At 52.0% G+C, this 14,098-nt stretch overlaps 1 protein-coding gene across 1 annotated transcript; it reads left to right on the forward strand.

Annotated features, from left to right (window-relative positions):
• Positions 1-1,031: 1,031 nt before the first annotated feature.
• Il17re (interleukin 17 receptor E) lies at positions 1,032-12,974 on the forward strand. Its single transcript, XM_052174547.1, has 16 exons — positions 1,032-1,409; positions 1,743-1,758; positions 2,436-2,531; positions 4,767-4,864; positions 5,082-5,241; positions 5,316-5,455; positions 6,382-6,450; positions 7,155-7,221; positions 8,239-8,414; positions 8,504-8,551; positions 8,637-8,682; positions 8,780-8,934; positions 10,921-10,989; positions 11,401-11,452; positions 11,529-11,627; positions 12,038-12,974. The coding sequence occupies exons 1-16, from the start codon at positions 1,278-1,280 to the stop codon at positions 12,622-12,624; spliced, it is 2,010 nt and encodes a 669-aa protein (XP_052030507.1). The 5' UTR covers positions 1,032-1,277; the 3' UTR covers positions 12,625-12,974.
• The last annotated feature ends 1,124 nt before the right edge of the window (positions 12,975-14,098 follow it).

The raw sequence follows: 14,098 nt of genomic DNA on the forward strand, positions 1-14,098 counted from the left end.
CTCTTTCAGATAACTCAGGTTCTGTTCCCGCATCTACATGACGGCTTGCAACGATCCATAAGTCCAGTTCCAATAGATCTGACACCCTCCTCTGACCTCTACAGGCAACACACACACACACACACACACCCCTAATTTTTTTTTAATTTAATTTTAAAACAGAGACAAGAAGGGCAATGATGGCATATGCCTTTAGACCCAACCAACACTGCACTTGGGAGGCAGAGGTGGATCTGAGTTCGAAGCCAGCCTGGTCTATAGAGTGGAGTTCCAGACCAGCCAGAGCTACACAGAGAAACCTGAGAGAGAGAGAGAGAGAGAGAGAGAGAGAGAGAGAGAGAGAGAGAGAGAGAGATGCCAGTAGACATGACCCAGTGGACATGCCCTGAACTTTCCTTCCATTGAGGGCATTGCCATGGAGACGGCTGCTGCAGCTCACGTGTGCTCCTCCCCAAGAGAGAGGAAGCTGTAAGATGATGGGGAGGGGTCCCCACAGAGCCTGGAGCCTTGTCAGCCTTTTTCCTGCACCGGAAACCACAGGAAACCAGGTCAGTGCGTGGGGCTGCTCCCTCTGCTCCAGAGCTCAGCTGTCAGCTCTGGGGCTTCCTGAACAAGCCCTATCATTTAGTTGGTCCTCGAAGACGGAGACCACATTGACCTGGAGTCAAGAACAGCTGCAAGGGCTAGTGGGCACAGAGAGAAGGCTGGGCTTCAGTGGAAAGTCAGCCAGGCGGGTAGCCCAGTGCATGTGGGGGCTGCAGGAGGCTTATTTGTGTTTTATAATGTCTACTCATTTTTTGCTTCAACAAAAGATGCACCCATCACTTCTCTATCTGCAGCATTCAGTGTAGACAAATGGCGATTAGCTGTTCATTTCTCAGTGAAGGCTGTGGAACTAGCTGCCTGTGTCAGAGCACACTAATATGTGTGCCAGATCTGCAGTACTTGAGGTGTGGGAGGGGTTAAGAAATGGGTACACCTCCACAAGGTGCCTGTTAACTCTGCCACACCAAGAGCCGCCTGTGCCTGTGCCTCCAGGGCAGTAAGGCTTTCTACAGAACAAGCAAGTGTTCTTCAGTGCCCGGGCTCAGGAGAAGGAATGCGACCAAGCCTGCTGGGTCGGATCAAGGAGGAGCTTCGGGGCAGGGTGGATCTAGGGCGGGTTAGGTGACAGCGCCTGCTGGTACTGTGTGCTCTCGCAGCTCCAGGGCCAGGCCCTGCTGCTCTCTTGCAGACTGGAAAGGCGTGGTCTCTGCACCCTGATCCTACAGCAGCTCATGGGGAGCCCCAGACTGGCGGCCTCGCTCCTGTCTCTCCCCCTACTGTCCATCAGCATCGCTGTGTCTGCTCAGGTCGCCTGGCCCTGCCTGCCACGTTGGACCAGCCGCTGTCTACTGGCCTGCCGGGTGGTAAGGCCCTGCTGCTGAGTGAAGAGGCACTTGCCTGGCACAGACTAGAACCCCTCTGTCTCCTGCCTGCCCTTTCCTACCTGTGAAATCCTGTGAGCTAGCCGCAGCCTCAGTGTGTCCTCCAGGGGGTCTTGAAGGAATTGCTAAGGTTCTAGTGAGCTGAGGTCCTTGGCAGGGTGGGACTGAGAGAAAAGCGGCTGATGGCTGGGCTGTGAGCTGAGGGTCTCAGAACCAGATGCTTTGACGCAGAGCTCAGGGAGAATGCACCTTACTTGACTCCCTTCTAACGAGGCCTCTCTCCTTCTTTCTCCCTTCTGGGCCCTGTATCCTCAGGATCAGCGTTTGGCTGGTAAGTCTTACTTCCTGTCCTGCTTCTCTTCCCTGTGCTCGCCTGTGATCCAGGACCCAGGGAGCCATCCTTGACAGTTTGGTTCCCAGCCCAGGGAGTAGTCTGATATCAGTAAGAAGATGCAGGGACTAGTCTAGATTCCTCAGATTCTATGCACGCTTAGGCAGAGTTCTTCAGTCTCCCGTCCAACCTTGGCTTCTGAGCACCGGCGTGGAGAAGCAACTAGATGAGAGCCGTGTTCCTTCCAGCCAATGGAGGATAAGATGGGCAAAGGCTCCAGGCACGCCACACAAGTGGCTCCTCCCGACGCTGGCCCTTCTCTCTACCAGGAACTCTCTCATACTCTATGGTCCATTCACCCCACCAAGCTTTCCCGATGCACTATGTTACTTAGGACAAGCCCTCTTGATGGATGGGCAGTCTGGCACCTGGGTCTAATAACCTTCTCAAGTTTCAACATACTAGAAATATATATCAAAGCTCAGCCCTAAATCCAGTTGGGAGGAGGTAGGAGGGACCGCCTTAGACCCCACTGTTTCTTTGTTTGTTTTTGTTTTGAGACAGGGTCTCACTATGTAATACCAAAGCCTCCATCCTTTAATCCTCCTGTCTCAGCCTCCTAAGCAATGGGCTTACAGGCATGTATCTCTGTGCTGACTCTCCTTTCACTGACACAGGAAGTTCTGCTCCAACCCCCTGCCCGACTGCCTTAGCCACAAAGCATTGGCACTGGTCTTGCTGTTCGTGCCTGTATCTGGTGTCACGGTCTTCAGGTAGGAAAAGCAGCTTCGAGCCATTCTCCATGGAGGCATGGGTTAGGGACAGCCGAAGGGTCAGTCCCTGGGCTGACCCAGTGTCCGTTGTCCTATTAGAACGGGTTTTTGTCTTGTTAACCTCAACAGGGATTTAGAGCATCCTGAAATAGCACACCACGACAAACAAACAGTTATGAGACAACTGTGTCACTGTGGGGGAGCCATCTCCACAAAGGGGACCGATCCCTAAAAGTGTGATCTGTGGTCCTGCTATTGCTGCTTTGCATTTGTAAAGCGGGATCATTTTACTCTGCTGTTTCATTGCCTCACTTGGCACACACTTTAAAACTAGCAGGGATAAGGGGACAGAGAGATGGCTCAGTGGTTAAGAGCACTCGATGCTCTCGCAGAAAAAAGTTCAATTCCCAGCACCCATGTCAGGCAGCTCACGACTCCACCTCCAGGAATCTGATGTTTCTGACCTCTTCAAGCACCTGCACTCACTTACACATACCTGTACAGGTGCACATACATGTGCACAATTAAACATAAAATCACAAAACGTTAGTCTAAAATTTTTATCATTAGAAATGATACTTCCATGCCTTTAGTCCCAGCACTCAGGAGAGAGAGGTGATCAAATCTGCATGAATTTGAGGCTAGCCTAGTCTACAAAGTGAGTTCATGACAGCCAAGGCTAGTTACACTGAGAAACCCTGTCTCAAAAAAAAAAAAAGAAAGAAAGAAAGGAAGGAAGAAGAAAGAAAGAGAGAAAGAAAGAGAGAAAAAAGAGAGGAAGAAAGAAAGAAAGAAAGAAAGAAAGAAAGAAAGAAAGAAAGAAAGAAAGAAAGAAAGAAGTCATGCTACAGCCAGGTAATGGTGACATGGTGACACAGGCCTTAAATCCCAGAACTTGGGAAGCAGAGGCAGGAGGATCTCTGAATTCAAGGTTAACGTGGTCTGTTGGGTGAGTTCCAGGACAGCCAAAGCTATGCAGAGAAACCCTGTCTCAAAAACAAAACAAAACAAAAAGAAATCATGCTACAGTGAATACATACCTACCTTTGTGGGATGTGTGTGTGTGTGTGTCTTTTTTCTCTGCTTAAGAATTTTTTACTTGTTTTGTTTATTTTAAAATGTCTTATTGGGGCTAGAGATATGGCTCAACTTCTACAAACATTTGTGCTCTTCCAGAGACTCTAAATTCAATTCCCAGAGCCCACATGGTGGCCTATCTCTAACTCTATAGTTCCAGGGAGTCCAATGTCTTCTTCTGACATCAGTAGATACAAGACATGCACACGGTGCACATACACATGTGCAAGCAAAACATTCATGCATGTAAAACAAAATAAATAAACCTAAAATTTTATAAAGAACAAAATACCTCTTATTTATGATTTAAAATATCATATATATATGCAATCTATCTTGATCAAACCCACCTACAATTCCTCCCTCCCACTTCCCCTGAATAACTCCCAAAACATTCCTGTTCTACATTCATATGTTTAAAAAAATGTATGTCTTGTGTAGGAATGTTTTCCTGTGTGTATATATGTGTATGCATATATTATGTCCATGTAGTGCCCATGGAAGCACCAGATTCCCCTGGCACTGGAGTCACAGATGGTTGTGAGCCACCAGTGGGTGCTGGGAGCCAATTCTGGATCCTCTAAGAGCAGCAAGCGTCCTGACCTGCTCACTCATCTCTCCACACACGTGTCCCTCCACTTTTTGAGACAGAGGCTCACTGTGCAGTCCTGACTCACCTGGAACTTGCAAAGTAGACCAGGCTAGCCTCAAAGCCAAGAGCTCTGCCTGTCTCTGCCTCTCAATACAAGTATAAAACCACACCTTGCTCTGTATGTTCATCACTCACTGAGTCCAGTCAGCGAGCTGCCTACTGGCTGTTGACTGATCTCGCAGGCTTGACCTTGCACAGATCTTGTGCAGGTGAGCACCCAGTGAGTGAACACAACCTCGATGGCATGTCTAGATGACGTCAGAGGCCTCCTCCTCGTCCTCCGGCTCTTGCATTCCTTCTACCCTTTCTTCTGTGTTCTCTGAGCCTTAGGGTTTTTTTTTTTTTTTTTTTTTTTTTTTTTTGCTGAATCACAATTTTTGCCACCAAAGAAGCTCAATACCATTGCTCTCCTTGATTTATAAACACTTTTCATCCAATATCAGATCAAATCTCAGGAAGGACAGAGGCATGAATAGCCAGGTAAGAAGTGTGTCTCCCTCCTACAGGCCTTCAGTGGGACTGGTTCCCTTTCTTGGTGAGGAAATCTAAAAGTCCTCATAAATCTGAAGCCTATTGGAGGCACAGGACACCCGCATTCTTCCAGGTACCCTGTAATTCATGGCTCTACCCTCGGGCTCCACCCCCTTTCCTTTTTGCTCCTTACTTTGTTCTCCAGCAACAATAGGGAGTTTGGAAATGTAAGGGAAACTGAGGCCAAAAGAACTTGAGCAATTGGCCTGTGGTTTCTCAAGTTCCAAGGCAGAAGTGGAAGGCCAACTTCCTGGCTCCTGGCTTAACATCACTTTGCTCTCTGCTTGCAGAGGAAGCTGCTAGGCAGCCCTTCCCTGCCTCAGGAAAGGCATCGCAGTTCCATCCCCTGCCCAGCCATCTCCCACAGAGGCCTACGCACCAAACGGACGCAGCCTTCAGCTGCAGAAGGAATAAAACATCTCCCCAAAGCAGCTTCACAGAAGCATGGAGGTGGGCATGCTGGGTGAGCAGAGATGGCTTCAGCCTCGCCTAAGCCAGGGTCACCAAGTCTTCCTTCTCCCTAGGACCTGAATTCTCCTTTGATTTGCTGCCTGAGGTACAGGCTATTCGGGTGACTATTCCTCCAGGCCCAGAGGCCAGCGTGCGCCTTTGTTACCAGTGGGCACTGGAATGTGAAGACTTGAATAGTCCTTTTGACGTGCAGGTATGTAGTGCCTTGCCCCATAAAGAGACAGATCGCACAATTCCCATGCAAATGGAGGAGACTGAGGCCCGGACAGGGAAAGTAATTGCTCAAAACTTATAACATGAGGTATATAGTATTAAGACTTTAATTTGACTACACAGAAAAGGAGTGGGCTGTGTTACTTGAGAGGAGAGACCAGAAAGAAATGAGCATGGTATTTACTCCCAGGGAGAGGACCCTTAGAAGCTGCCCAGTTGGTAGAGGACTTGTCTACCATGCATGATCTCTGGCTTTGTACAAATGGAGTGGGAGGTAGGAAGAGGGTCAGGAGTTCAAAGTGAGTCTGAGGCCAGCTTGGGGTGCACGAGCCACGCCTTAAGAAAAACAACAAAAGCCTTGCTATTTCCTCAAGAGGTTGTTCCCCTGGTAATTTGACAAAATGGTCACATGTATCTAGGTGCTCTTGTACCTTTTGATAGCCCTCAGAAAATTACCCATAATCCCCTAATCACCCATGCCAGCAGCCCACTTCAACCTCCAAACATCACAGACACCGCTGTGCATAGCTGGGCATCGTGTTCAAAGACTGAAGCCATATCCTGGAGTCCTTCAGACTCTTCTTGCCTACAATGGCCATACCTTCCAGCTCCATGGTAATGCTAGCCTTTGTTAGAGTCGACACTCCCAACGCTGTACATGGCATGTAACTGGAACACGCTTGCAAGAACTGTGTGTTCTCTTCCCTACCCCTACTGCTCATAAAATACCACAAGCAAATGGCCAGAGTATAGACCCAAGATCCTGTGTAAGGAAGAAGTAGGTTTTATATAGCAGGAAAAATAAGGTATATGGTCCGAGGTCTTAGCCTCCTCCTACTTTGTCTACAGTAGTCATGCTTTGTCTTAGGTGTCTCCTTTTCTCTTCCTTTGTGGTTTTATCCACAGAAAATTGTGTCTGGAGGCCACACTGTAGACCTGCCTTATGAATTCCTTCTGCCCTGCATGTGCATAGAGGTGAGAATATGGGAATTTGGGCTAGCCATGGCTGTTTGCTTAGCTGCATCACCAGTAAATCAGTTTATCAAGGGCTAGGGATGGACAGAGAGACACAACAAGTCCTATAGCACTAAAGAGAAACTCTGGGTGCCTAGGAAACGGGTGCTGGCTTGGCTGCGAGCCACAGCCATTCTGAGGCAGATCCACCTCAGCCCTGCCTGGATGTTCTTGAGAGCCGCGGTTGCACATTCCTCTCAGGGCCGTGTCCCCTCTAGCCCTCCATTGCAGTCCCCCATCTCTCCTTGTGAGTCTTAAGGATGTTTTGAACATCACTGGGGAAGAGGAGTTCTGAAAGGAGAATAGAGATCCAGGGAGGCAAGAAACTGCCAAAGACGACAGTGTAGACTCTCAGGGAGTCCAGAATGAGGAACAACACAGGGTCCTGGGTCCAGTGAGAAAGCCCAGAATGGGGGTCAGGAAAACCTAAAATTGAAGATGTGGGCCATAGGGGTTCTCTGTCACAGGCAATAGTTCTCTTTGGAGACCAGAGGCGACTGCCTTGTTCTCTGCTATCTCCTGTGCCCTGGAGCCCTAACCCTCTCCCTTCCTCCACAGAGCTCCCTGATTAGTGTCCCAAGGCTCAGGACACATAACCATTGCGAGCTAGAGCCAGAGCTAACGGGGGTGGGAAGCCATTGATGCTCTCTGTTTTGTCTTCCCAGGCCTCCTACCTGCAGGAGGACACTGTGAGGCGCAAGAAGTGTCCCTTCCAGAGCTGGCCTGAAGCTTGTGAGTGTTGTATTAACCCTGATGCAGGATCAATGCTCTTCTTCCTCTTTTCCTCCCTCCCTTTCTCTCTGTCTCCGTCTCCGTCTCCGTCTCTGTCTCTGTCTCCGTCTCCCTCTCCGTCTCTCTCTCCCTCTCCCTCTCCATCTCCCTCTCCCTCTCCATCTCCCTCTCCCTCTCCCTCTCTCTCTCTCTCTCTCTCTCTCTCTGTGTGTGTGTGTGTGTGTGTGTGTGTGAGAGAGAGAGAGAGAGAGAGAGAAAGATGCATGAGCACACTTCTTGGGGGGGGGGCAGTGTCTAGCCATCAACCCGCAGCCGCCGAGCTCTCTAGGTGCTGAGTATTATGAATGGAGGAGTCTCACCCGGGGAGGGCGAGTGAGAGGACCAACTAGAGACCTAGGCTTCCGTCCCAGCTCTGCCATGGATTATCCCCAGGACCCCCCCCCCCCGCCCCCAACTTTCCTTCATCAGTAAAATCCCAATGTGTTGATGAGGCTTGAAGGAACTATTTCACGGGAAAGTGACTGGTATTGTCTAGAGTGCTGTGTGAGAAAGAGTTCCTTGGGAGAAAGAACACTCAGACACTGGTAACGCAAAGCCTGGTACTCAGGCAGGGCCATCAAGGGCCGTCTGCAGGGCATCGCTGAGGAAAGGAGGAGCCTGAGACACTGTTGTGAGCAGAGAAGGTCTTGGCGGTGCTCACACCTGAGCTGAGCTCGGGAAATGAACAGGATTCAGAATGAAGAGGCAGGGAAGAAGGCATTTAGATTCTGGGAGGAGCCTGCACAGATTTTGAGTACGGGGTGTTTTGAGTACAGCGTGGAGGCCAGGGATGGAAAGGTAAAGTAGAAGGCTGGGTACAGGTGGGTAGGGAGAGTGGCGTCCTGCTCAGCTGCTGGGCGCCTGGGAGCCAGAGTTGTGCTGGAAGTTCGGTATTTTCTCCTGCTGCCCTGGAGCGGGGGTGAGGAGGTGGAGCTACAGCTGTGCTGTGGCCTCACCCTTGGGCCTGTCACCTCCCAGATGGCTCGGACTTCTGGAAGTCAGTAAGCTTCACGGACTACAGCCAGCACAGTCAGATGGCCATGGCCCTGACACTCCGCTGCCCACTGAAACTGGAGGCCTCCCTCTGCCAGAGGCAGGATCCACTCACGCCCTGCGAAACCCTTCCCAACGCCACAGCACAGGAGTCAGAAGGAGTAAGGGCAGCCACCTCCCTCCAGGACTGAGGTGGGCAAGGGCAGGGCCCAGGGACCTTCTCCCCGACTAACTCCCCTCTCCCCAGCAGCGGTACACCCTGGAGAATGTAGACTTGCACCCACAGTTCTGCTTTAAGGTACAGCCACGGACGGGCAGGGGCCTGGCAGTGGGAGAAGGGATGGCACTGAACCCCGCTGACCTGCCATGTCTGTGCGTCTCAGTTTTCTTTTGAAAACAGCAGCCACGTCGAATGTCCCCGCCAGAGTGGTGAGTCAATACAGAATCTCGTCTCCCTCACCTCACCCCGCTCGCCTGTGACCTCCAGATCCAGAACAACCCAGCTCTGACCACCTCCCACAAACAGGCTCTCTCCCCTCCTGGACTGTGAGTGTGGACACCCAGGCCCAACAGTTGACCCTCCACTTTTCTTCGAGGATATACGCCACCTTCAGTGCTGCCTGGAGTACCCCGGGTTTGGGGCCGGACACCTCCATGCCTCCCGTGTATAGCATCAGCCAGGTACGGCCCAGCTAGGGCTTGCTTCCCCCCAGGTCCTCGTGGCCAGTGCACATCCCTAACCTCCCTGTTACTTCACTGAGGCAGGCCCTGCGTGTGTGTGTGGGGGGGGGGGGAGGCAAAAAAGCCCTCATTCTGGCGTGTGTCGTAGATTCTTTTCTTAACCAGCCTTGGATTGCTGGCTCTCTGTCAATCTGTGGGGTCCTTCAGGAGGGAGCTCCTAAGCCTTTCATGCCTCAGTTTACAGAGACAGTAGTGTCCAGATGCTGCAGTCCCTTCTTCAGCTGCCCTCCAGCCCACTGAAGCCACATCATGTGTGTGGTGTGTGCGTATGCATGTACAGGTGGGCAAACCTGTGGGCAAAACAGAGAGACCAGAGATCTTCTATTCACCTTAGTCCTTTGGGACAAGGGCTCTCACTGAGCTCGCAGCTTGCTGTTTTCAGCTACGGTGACAGTCCTGGGATTCACCTGTTGACCCCCAATGCAGAGGTTGCATGAACAAGAAGCCAAGCTTGGCTCCCCCCATCCTCACGCAGGTTTTCTCTTTGTAGTCCTGGGTGTCCTGGAACTCAGGCTGTAGACTCAGAGATCCACCTGCCTCTGCCTCCCACGGGCTGGGATTAAAGGTGTGCACCACCACCACCTAGCTCTTTCTTTTTTTTTTAAACTCTGAATGCTTAAATCCAAGTGCTTATGTTTGCATAGACAGTGCACCCACCAAGTCATTTCCTCAGCCCTACATTGTGTATTGATGCTACCCCTGACCCCAGCTGTCCTCCCCCCAGGTCTCATGCCTCTACAAGGCAGTATAGACGTTCACCAACTCTCTAGAGACCTCTAGAAGCTGAAGGACTCACTGTACAGTAATGTATGGGTGCAGCTCCATCATGTGGGCTAAGAATAGGTTGACTAGATGACTGTGTTCTGCATATCTGATTTAAAAACCACAATCAGATTTACTCACAAAACCACAGCAATACGCTGACCAAGCACACCGTGTTCTCTGCATATAGCTCTCTCTCAAAGGCCCCCTTGCAGAGCTAGGTTATGGGCTCCCAAACAGACAGAGGGTAGCAAACACTTCTGATCTGAGTATCTACCCGCCTGGCAGTTGCCTTGACACTGGAGTATGTGAGGGGCGCAGAGTAGAGGCAGGCGGTGCTGCTGAAGGGTGGCATTGGCTGGTCAGCCTTGTAACTAACTTGAGGAACATAGAGTGGAGCCACAGCTCATCTGCAGACAGACAGCAGTGGGTTCTCTCTGGTTCAATACACATTTCCCGCACACCTACTCTGCTCACCCTGCATTATGCCCCAGGAGGTATAAGAACATACAGAACAGGCCTCCTCTTAGCCATGTATATAAATACATACATATATCTTAGCTTAATAGATATGTGTGTGTATATATCTATATATGTATATTATTATATACATAACAATTATGTATCAGTTTATTAAAGTATCCATATGCATATCCCCATTTAATGTTCCCAGTAACCCACTAAAGATTATTGCACCCCCCCATCTGCAAATAAAGAATCTGAGGCTGGGGGGGGGGAAGGAGATATCACCCAAGTCCACAGAAAGGTCACAAACCTAGAACTAGAAAAGCGAGAGTCAAGCCTTAGCCTAGCCTGCAGCCTCCACAGCGTATTCTTCCCCAGTGGACAAGATGTCGCTTCAGTTGTGTAGGGTGAAGAGAGGCACACATGCTGCATGCTGTGACAATGAGACAATGGCTATGTCTCCCTTCTTCCTCACGGTGGCACTGTGTGTATGTGTGTGTGTGTGTGTTAGCTCAGTCGCAGCATGTGCGTATGCATGTGCAGGTAGGCAAACCTGTGGGAGTAATCAGTAGTAGTTGGGGTGGCTGGGGAAGTTGTCTGGAGGTGTCACTGGGCCCTTTAACTAGGTAGATGGAGGTGGAGAGACACTATCAGATTTTGCATCTTTGGGGACAAGCATTCTACTCTTTGTCCCCACAGACCCAGGGCTCAGTCCCAGTGACTCTAGACCTCATCATTCCCTTCTTGAGGCAGGGGAGCTGCATCCTGGTAAGAAATCCTACCCTTACTCCTCACAGACCCCCTAGTACAGAGTCCATTAAAGTGTTTGGTTTGCCAAGTGTTTTAAACTGGAATTAGTTGCCACTAGTTATATGTTATCTTAAAAACAAAACAAACAAGCAAAAACATTTATATTTTGCCTTCCCATAAAAAATGAGAAAGCCTTGTATTGCATGTCCATAATGAGGTGTGGTGACAAGGCCCAGTACTCCTTGGTGGCGGACTATTTCAGCTGGTCTGTGCTCTCCAGCCCAGGCCTGCTGTGGGAGCAGCTGTGGTCTCTCTGGCATTTGCAGCAGACACAAAACTAGAGCCGCAGGAATTCCGAAGCCAGTGGGGCTCCTTCCCTGGCAGGGAGGGGTACTCTAGCTCACGCGAATCGGGGCCCTGTGTCCTCAGGTGTGGCGGTCAGATGTCCAGTTTGCCAGGAAGCACCTCTTGTGTCCTGATGGTGAGTTCTTGGGTAAGAGGAGGAAGGGCATGGGCTCTCCAGAGATGGCTTGCCTTCTTCACCGGCCTTGCTTCAGTCTCCAATAGACACCTCGGGCTCTTGATCCTGGCACTGCTGGGTCTCACCGCTCTACTGGGTGTAGTTCTGGTCCTACTCTGCCGGCGCCTGCTGCCAGGTAAACTCGACTTTGATCATGGGAGATTCAGATGGTCCCAGCACCTTTAGACTAAGAGAGAGCCAAAGCACAGGCTGCTATTCTTCCGCCCCCTAGTGGGAAGGAATGGTTAAGGCAGGCAAGGGGCTGTGGGTGCAGTTTGTATGTGTACCACCACCCAGCTGCAAGAGGCGGTGTTGGGGGAGGGGGTTGTTTACTCTCCAGCCTGATATGCATTAGAAGCTTCACATTTTCCTCAGCAGTTTGGGGGACTGACTCCCAGAACGGATAAAGGACACATTGTACAGGCAGGGCACCCTAGAGTGTAGGCCAGAGGCCCCAAGGGGAGGGCTGAGCTGACTGTCCTCGCCACCCCCCACCCGCGCCCCCAGACTCCCCTTAGCCTACTCAGCTGTTGCTCGGGTCCCTAGGCTCCGGTCGAACTAGGCCAGTTTTACTCCTACACGCAGCGGACTCAGAGGCACAGCGACGCCTGGTGGGAGCTCTGGCCGAACTGCTGCGGACCGCGCTGGGCGGCGGACGCGACGTGATCGTGGATCTCTGGGAAGGGACGCACGTAGCACGCATTGGACCACTGCCATGGCTCTGGGCAGCGCGGGAGCGCGTGGCACGGGAACAGGGCACGGTGCTGCTCCTGTGGAACTTTGCGGGCCCCAGCACCGCCTGCAGCGGCGACCCGCAGGCTGCGTCCCTTCGCACCCTGCTGTGCGCTGCTCCACGCCCACCGCTACTCGCCTACTTCAGTCGCCTCTGTGCCAAAGGCGATATCCCCCGGCCTCTGCGAGCTCTGCCGCGCTACCGCCTGCTTCGTGACTTGCCGCGCCTGCTGCGAGCGCTGGATGCTCGGCCTGCCACCCTAGCCACCAGCGGGAGTCACCTTGGGGCTAAGCAGTGCTTGAAAAGCCGCCTGGAGCTGTGTCACCTGCTGGAACTCGAGGCCGCCAAAGATGACTACCAAGGCTCAACCAATAGTCCCTGGGGTTTCAGTTGTCTGTAGCCACAGCCTGTGTAGCAACAGCAGGAACTCAAGAACGAGACTTCAAACTTCTTGTCCCCCGAACTGTGAGACTCACTCCAGGTCCCACATTGGACCAGCCTCCCTCTCAGAGTCCCTGAGAGGAAGTTGGGCTTTCCTGATAGGTCCTCAGCCCTTTCGGAGAAGGAGGGCCAATTCTTCCATTTCTTCTCAAAACTGCAAAAACACAACTATCGGCATTGTGCATTCCAGTCCAGGCTGGAGAACTAGGCCAGGGTTGGAAAGCAGGGCCTCTGTGTCTGAAGGACTTTCGGCAGCAGGATGAAGGGGCTTAAAAGGGGGGAGTATAGGGGATTAGGTGAGTGTGGCTAGGCGGCGTGGGGGAAGGTGTCTAGGCGGGCCCTTGCCTGGGCACCTCTGCCCCTGAGGGACCACACACACACAGACATGGTATAGAATAGAGTTTATTCAGAATAGGGGATGGGAGTTAGTGGTAGAGAGAGAGAGAGAGAGAGAATAGAGAGAGTGGAGGCCGACCACGTGGAGGGGGGAAGAGCCTCAGGGGCAGAGAGGTGAGAGAGTGTGGGAGAGCAGAGAGCAAAAAGAGAGAGGAGGAGCAAGTAGCCCCTCTTATAGTGGGCCAGATCTCTGGGGTGGAGCTTAGACAAACCCCCAACATCCCCCAATGTTTACAAAACCCCAACAGTGTCAAGCTCTTGAAGGGGGTTCTGCTCGGCAGAGTTGAGACACCCCCCTCCCGTAAGCGGGGGGGGGGGGGGGCGGGAGGGGGGGATGTCGCTCACCCTTTCCCAGAGGGAGGCCCCATGCAGAAGTAATGTGATTTGTTTGTTTGAGACTGAATACCACTGTGTAGCCCTTGATGGCCTGGAACAAAGAGATCTATCTACCTGCCTCTGCCTCCTGAGTGCTGAGATTAGAAGCCTGCATCACCACAACTGGTGAAAGTTCCATCGTCCAGAAAGATGAGAAAAAGCAAACCTAGTAGACACGTTAAGGAGCAGTGTGCCGCTCTGGTGTGCCTGGGCCTGTCGGGAAGCCTGCCCTAGGCTTGTTCTAGAACAGCTCACCAGCCCAAGTCCTTTCATTCCTACTGTCTGTCCTCTGTGGCCTCATTCCCAGAAGCATTGCCTGGGAAAGGCAGGGAGGACCCCGTGCCTCCCGGACCCTCTCCTTCCTGTGATTCCGAGAGCAAAGGCAAACCGGAAGTCTCAGCTAGTCAGCGTGTGCACCCCACCACTCCTCCAGCCCAGCAGCAGCAAGGCAGAAGCTCTGCTGAGCCCTGGCTCTCCCAGGCCTGACTGCCCCTCCGGCTCCATGAACCTACGTCAGGCAGGCAGGCGGGAGGGTCGCTTTCTGGTGCCCTTTGGCACCAGCCCACTGTCTTCAGAGCTCCTGTTTCCCAAGGGTCACTGTCACCAAGGCCCAGGGAAGTACTTGAAGAACCTAAGCACAGTAAGAGGGGACACAGTGGACC

Source organism: Apodemus sylvaticus, chromosome 2 (genome assembly GCF_947179515.1).
Source record: "Apodemus sylvaticus chromosome 2, mApoSyl1.1, whole genome shotgun sequence".
Classification (NCBI taxonomy): domain Eukaryota; kingdom Metazoa; phylum Chordata; class Mammalia; order Rodentia; family Muridae; genus Apodemus; species Apodemus sylvaticus.